We start from the raw sequence: 7,265 nt of genomic DNA on the forward strand, positions 1-7,265 counted from the left end.
CATTACAGGGATGCCTCCTCTGCAGACTGGGGCTTTGGGCTCAATGAATAAATTTCACATGACCTGCTACCAGTCTTTTTGGGGTACACCATTTGGGAGCTACTGGTGTACTTTCTTGGAATCTACAGTCCAGCAGAGCAACAATCCCGTGCACCTTGACCATGGGCCAGAGAGATGCAAGTTCAAACTCCAGCTCAGCTAATGGTCCTGTAAAATGTTAACTGAAACTCAGAGGAAAGGTACTTCAGAGGAAAAAAAATACGGTCATCACTTCAGAGAGGACTGCTGCCCAAACAGAGAGCCCGTGCACAAAACTCTGTGTTCTTAATCCACTGCTCTTTGGCCTGCCTTGTGCTAAAGCAGCAAAAATAACCAACATCTGGGCCTTATATTTAGAAGTTCAGCTGACTCTCTTCCTTTCGCCTTAAGAACTTCAAAATGTCATCTTCCTGCTCCTCCCAAAAGATTGCAGAGGAGCTTCAAAAGCTCTTCAACCAAGCAATGGGCAAACTATGTATTGTTGAAGGCTTTCACGGCCGGAATCACTGGGGTGCTGTGTGGTTTCCGGGCTGTATGGCTGTGTTCTAGCAGCATTCTCTCCTGACGTTTCGCCTGCATTTGTGGCTGGCATCTTCAGAGGAAACCACACAGCAGCCCAATGGGCAAACTCTTTGAACATCCTTTACAGAACAGGCTTACAGAGAACGAAAGTTTTGAAGAGGATGGGTCATATATTGCACTAGGATCTTCATCGGGGAAGACTGAAGTCACAGAGTTTGAAACTAAGAGGCAGGAGAAGAAGAAGCACAAGGTGGGAGGGAGGAGGAGCCAGGTGATTGTGGCAGTTTGTAGCAGAGGCAGGAAGCAGGCAGGGGAGGGGCGTGAAACAGTACAGGAGTGGTACCTGAGCCACGCAGAAGGAGAAAGAGTGGTCAAGGGCATGTAAAAGATATTTGAAGGAAAGTTGCAGAAGGAAAACAGGCAGTTGCAAAACAGAACACATTTTCATCTGAAGGCAACAGGAGGTTAGCTGCACCTTACAGACAATCAACATTTATTCCTGCTAATTCTTTCAAGTGTCAGAGACCTCACTAGTTTAAAAAATGCTTTCTTTAGCCATAAGCACATTTAACTGGAAGCAAGCCATGGCTTCCAAACATGGACAGAATTATACCGCACACCGCTGCGGTTCTAAAGTCAAGAAGGAAACAGCTTACTCCTAGAGTAAAACTATTTATTTATCGCCTGAGCCATTTGTTGATTTCCAGATGTTAGAATTACAGCCTGAAATACAAACAGCATCGGCCATGCGCAACGGTTTGAATTCTGGGAATTTCAGCGCAAGTCTAGGAGACTGTGGTCATCAGTGCTGTGACGAGCAAATGCAAAACTCTCCATGTATGGTATGCAACGAATCACTTAATCCTCACAGGCTGTGTGCATGCAGACAGCAGGCACACATACATACCAGCCCCACAGAACAGCCACCCTTTAAAAGGATGATGGGAAAAGCCATTCCTAGACTTACTGCCTTTTAAGCTTGCAAATGGTAATAAACCGGCTCTTCCCTTGTTTGTAGAAGGTTGTTGTTTTTTAAGAAGACATTTTTAAGGCTCTCATCTTAACTTGATACAAGCCAAGTAATCTCAGGCACTCAAACACAAGTTTGTTTGTTTTTTAAAAAGCTGCGATGATATTACAGGCCTGACTGTCACGCTGAATACAATCTCCATTTTGACTGGCAAAGTGCCATTTGGAAGTTTCTCTGCCTTCAGGGTTGGTAACCACAGCACGGAAGGAGGAGGAGTTACATGATCTTTTAATCAGCCTGTCCTGATGAAACTGTTTGAAGATTCTCAGGACTTTATTGTTGTTTCAGTGCACAAGTCTGGGCTGAGGGGGGCTAAAACAAAGGGCTTCATGAAACATGAGCCCACTTAGTTATAATACAGTTTTGCCAATTCTAGCTTGGGAGATTCCTGGAAATCCGGGGGGTGGAGCCTGGGGGTGGCAGGGTTTAGGAAGGGCAGGCGCTTCAGTGGGGCATAACGCCATAGATGCCACCCTTTAAAGCAGCCATTTTCTCCGGAAGAACTGATCTCTGTCATCTGGAGATCACTTGTAATTCTGGGAGATGTGAAGGCTGGCAACCTTAGTTACAGAACTAATTTCAAAGAGGTATTTAAAAAATCCTTTTCACGCACATGGAACATCGTCTTCCTGCAAAAAGTTACATCCTCTACTCCCACAAACATTCGGAGGGCAAATTTCCAAGCAAAGCTGCATTCAAGGCTGCTGATAAGTTAGCAAGGTTGTTTCGGCTGTATTTCAGATACCCATAATTATTCATTTCAAAACTCCCATCTTTACCAATAAAGTGCAGCAGTGAATCACAAGCTCTTTCTCACACCAAGAAACAATTTTAACTTGCAGCCTCATGTCCTCTGATCTCTCTTACTGGTGTTGAGCAACAGAAGTAGACTTAGTACGTGGCTGTTAAGAAGAGAGATCTTCCCCATCCTTTTGCGGCTGCAGTGACAATAGCTCTGTCAGAATTTTGCTCCACACAAGTATCCAACTTTACTCCAAGGACAGACTAGTCAAGATTTCCACAGAAAGAGAGTTTTTCATGAACTTTCCTCCATTGCAGTAAATACTAGCCCCAACAGCAACGACGCAAAAGCCTAAAGCAACAAAAGAGCTGGTTCCAACAGATTAAAACTTATAACCCCCCCCCCCCATTATGACTTCCATATCCTGTTTTGCTCTCCCATTGAAGGGAAGTCAGACCACTGAGCATGAACATGTAATGATGCTACTATACACCACAACTGGAATGTGGCAAGCCTCATCATAGCAAATGTTTTTTCTCTGGAAAAGCTACAATGTAGAAATCCAGAGAAGGCAAGAAACCAGTGGGTGAAGCTAACAACCTGAGAGATGAGGTTTCTGCTAGATGACAAGATAACACGTTTTAGGAACTCTTTGTGTGGGTGTTTCAGACCAGTACCACATGTTGAAGGGAGTGTGCAACTGCCACCGAAACCACCAACCACACTTTGAATCCCCTTCTGTAACCTACCAGTGATTATCCAAGCCCTGACTCCCAACTTCTGCTTTCCCTACCTCCTATCAGTCCAGCTGATAGCAGGATGGGAAACCTACTCCACCATGAAAGCAGGGCTACAGAGATGTCCACATGGTTGCTCATTTTGGCAACTGCATAACAGACAATACCAGCTTGATTAAAAGAGCCAGTATGCACTTCATCTAGCAAGTATCTAATATATTTGGGATAACAGGCTCAGCCTCAGGTTGACTAAGACTTGCTTGTACCTAGTTAAGTAATCCAAACCTTGCAGTTCGTGTCCCTCTTTAAACCGAGGGGCAAGTTCACATGTCTGGCTTGAAAACATGCACAGTTATAGGCTCTCTCATTTCTCCAGGCAAGTGACAAGATAACTGATCTGCAACAGCCGTATGCATCAAAGTAATCAAGTGATAGAAGCAACAATCTTGTGGAAAAAAAATGACAAATTACAAACTCTGCTTATATGAAGGCACCAAGAGTCTAACCAGAGACTCGGGATCTTTCTATATCCGTTGCTTCATGGCAGGTCTCAGATCCGCAGCCCTTTAGATACAAGGAGTGGGATTTTGAAAACTCAGGGCAATTTTTTTTTGCACACACCAAGTTTTTAGATGACCAAACTATTGATCAGTTTTTAGCAGTGCCTTCCTCTGTTTCCCTGGGGCATTCTGATCCTAAACAGTAAGAACGGTCTGCTTCTGTACTGTCATAACTAAACCTGGGCAAACCAGACAGCCCAACAGGATGCAATGGAAAGAACACGGTTTCCCCTACTTAAAGACACACCTGATAACAACGAATATAGGAAGATCACCATAGAATAGCAACATATCTGCTGCTTTGCACCTTCCCTCTACTCAACTGTTCAGAGTTTATTTCCACATCTCATGGTCGAACACTTCGCTAGTATAAAGTGAACAAATCCCAGAAAGGGCAGCCAAAAATCAAGTAAGGAATAGGGTAAGAGATGCAGAAGATGACTCCAAGATTTGTAGAACTTGGGGGGGGGGGGGGGGGGGAGGCAAAGTCTCCAGGGAAGAATTTCAGGCATGCGAGGAAGATACTGCAAAGAGAAGAAGGAAGTCAAGGCTGGGGGGGGGGGGGGGGTTTCTGGGTTTTAAACTTGTTAATGTATTTTATATGTTTTATTTATCCTATAAGGAGCCTTAAACACTGTAAGGAAGAAAGGCAGGTAATAAATGTTTTAAATAAATAAATGCAATTTTAATAGAGTGTATAGGGTTTGATAAAAACAGGAAGCACAGTGTAAGGTTATGAAAAAAGGAGAAGAAAGGAAGTATTGGATAGAGATGGAAGATGGGAATACCAAGTGGGCATTATTAACACCTTGTAGTCACATGCAAATACTAAATTAAGCAATTGCTGTTCAGGGAGGTTTCTATATGTTCTTCTAGAACAGCGGTCAGCAACCTTTACCACCCAAAGAGCCATTTGGACCTGTTTTTCATGGCCCCAAAGGTCTACCGAGCCAGAGAGGCGGCTTCACACGGAGTCACCTCCGGATCGGCCCCTCCACTCACCTTTCCTTCCAGTGCTGGGAGACGGAGGTGCCGGGCAGGAAAAACCCCTCTGCCTGACGGAGTAGGCAGCCGCCTGCTCTGTGGGGCAGCGGGGGAATGGCAGCTGTGGCCTACCCGGTGCCACCGCTTCGCATGCTGCAGGAGGCAGTGGTGCCGGGCAGGGAAACCCTCTCTGCCCAATGGAGCAGGCAGCCGCCTGCTCTGTGGGGCAGAGGGGGGATGGCAGAGGGGGATGGCGGCTGCTCTGGAGGGACATGCCCACGCCACCCTCCGACCTCCAGGGGTCGGAGGGCAGCGTGGGCGTGTCCCTCCAGCCCTCCAGAGCAGCACTGGAAGGAGAGGTGAGTGGAGGGGACACGAAAAGCGGTGCCCTCATGCATGGAGCCGCCTCCGGTTCGGCCCCTCCACTCACCTTTCCTTCCAGCGCTGCTCTGAACGGCTGGAGGGACATGCCCACGCTACCCTCCAACCTCCAGGCCATGTGGAGCCGCAGTATAAGGCTGAAAGAGCCGCATGCGGCTCTGGAGCCGTGGGTTGCAGACCCCTGTTGTAGCAAGTTCAAACTGTCTTTCCATACTTTTCTCCCTGTAATAATTTAAATTTTTCCTACATGTAAAACAGAAACAAAGAAATTTACCAGTTGATAGATCCAAGCTCCTATCCTATAAGACAGACAAAGGGATAGTAGGGTGGAGGCATACACCAGGATTTAAGGCCACAGAACTTATTATTCTTATAAGCCAACCGACTGCTATTTGGATGGAGAAGCCAGGTATCTACTAAATAAATAAAGATATGATAAGCATGTATAGCACTTGCATAGTATCCACATTTCTTCAGGTACATTATCTTGATGTAGTCATTACAACAAGCCTGGAAGGTTGGTCAGTAGCACCACTGTGTCACAAACTGAGAGACAGCAGACAATTTGCTGTCTTACATCAAAAGGGAGATGGCTGAAAAGAACGCAAAAGCTTGGAGAATTCTTGCACTGCTGGGCCAAGCTCCAGCATACTTTTCCCAGTCAGAATGGAAATCCAGAATGACAAGAATAGTGGGACTCACTTGCCGCGGACTATGGCCGCCCCCTGCCCCTCCCCCAGCTCAAACTTCATCGCGGTGGCGTAGGCCTGCTGCCTTGTCTTCAGAGGCAGCAGAGCTGGCGCTGATGGAGGTTTGAGCTGGGGGTGGTGGCAGCAGCCGGCAGACCTGTGGCTTGCCAGGACCCGCCAGCTGCTGCTATCCTCCACCCCCACTCAACCTCCATCGGCAGTGGCCCTGGCCTGCTGCCTTGTTTTCAGCCTCTTGCAAGGCCGGGCTAAGGGGCACACAGCGGGCCCGTGGAAGGCTTCAGTCTGTGGGGGGCCATTTTGCAAAAAAAAAACCCACGTGACCAGATAGGTGGTGCCCAGGGACATGGGTTTCCCCATGTCCCTCTGGCAGGTGCACCCTTAGTTAAAACTATTATCCAGGCAGGCAATATAACAGACATTTCTGTGGTCACAAAACCTGTGAAGGCTTCTCTGCATGACTGCATAAAAACACATATCATATTATCCTCGTGTACTCAAGCTGTGCCCTCACATTTCTGAATTCAGAAAAGGAGAGGAGGCAGAAATGCACACAAGAAGCCACTCCTATCTCTCTCTCTCTCCCTCTTTGAATAACCAGCCTGATGAAGAGTTCTGGAGTATTCAAAAGCTTGCGTCACTGAGTTAGGTTATGTTGGTCGGTCCTGACAACGAGATGCATTCCAGCGCTTTCAGTGACTGCCAACAGGCGTTTGCAAAAACACTTTCGCTTAAGTGCATTGATTTGGGAGGGCTCAGATTTCAGCAGGTCTGCGTACATGGGGCCACTACTACTGATCCCTGCACCTCGCCTTCGTTAGAAGTCACACACACACCCCGGAACGGGAGCCAGAGTTTGGGGGCAAAGCGGGAGGACGGTTCTTACCCACGCGGGCAGATCGCTCTTCCCCAGGCCCAGCTCTGCGGAGCTGGCCGCGCCGCTCACCGCCCCTTCCTCGTCGCTCAGTAGCAGCCCAGCCCGCCGCAGCGACCGCTCCTTGCCCAGCCGTCGGCTCTTCCAGCCCATGTAGACGGCCACCCCGGCCACCACAAAGCCCAGGCTGAGCCCCGCCCGGCCCGCCAGGTACACGGGCAGCAACCACAGCAGGCGCCGCCCGACCGCGCCCAGCGCCGCCAGGGTTTCTGCAGAGCCGATGCCCCCCAGGCCGCGCGAGCGGAAGCCGGAGGAGGGGGCGACCTCCGGGCCCGGGCCCGGCGCTGCTGCAGACGCCGCCGCCTGCCCCGAGCCTCGCTCCATGGCCGCGAAGAGCGCCAGGCTCACTGCGGCTGACTGCACGGCTCCCGCGGCTGCTACGGTCATGGAACGAAAAAGGCGAGGCATAGCAGGAGCGACGCCCCTGCCCGCTACCTGATTGGACGGTGGTGAGTAATCCCCGCCTCCCCGCTCTCGGATTGAACAAAGGCTAGGCGATGAGGAGAAGATAGAACGCCCCTTCCGTTCTTATTGGACCGTTAGGCTTTCGAGAGAAGGATGCCTGGCAACGATGAAAGCCTCTCGCCTGCTCGCTTCCGTTTTATGAGGCTAATTTTGCAGCTATTCGG

General features: G+C 49.0%; 1 protein-coding gene across 1 annotated transcript in view; it reads right to left on the reverse strand.

Annotated features, from left to right (window-relative positions):
* The window catches only part of ESYT1 (extended synaptotagmin 1), a 72,379-nt gene extending 65,350 nt beyond the window's left edge, over positions 1–7,029 (reverse strand). Inside the window, exon 1 of the mRNA XM_048489628.1 lies at positions 6,589–7,029. Coding sequence (XP_048345585.1) covers positions 6,589–7,023 — 435 coding nt within the window. The 5' untranslated portion in view covers positions 7,024–7,029. The remainder of the gene's footprint in view (positions 1–6,588) is intronic.
* Between the last annotated feature and the right edge of the window lie 236 nt (positions 7,030–7,265).

This window comes from Sphaerodactylus townsendi, linkage group LG03 (genome assembly GCF_021028975.2).
Source record: "Sphaerodactylus townsendi isolate TG3544 linkage group LG03, MPM_Stown_v2.3, whole genome shotgun sequence".
Taxonomy (NCBI): Eukaryota; Metazoa; Chordata; class Lepidosauria; order Squamata; family Sphaerodactylidae; genus Sphaerodactylus; species Sphaerodactylus townsendi.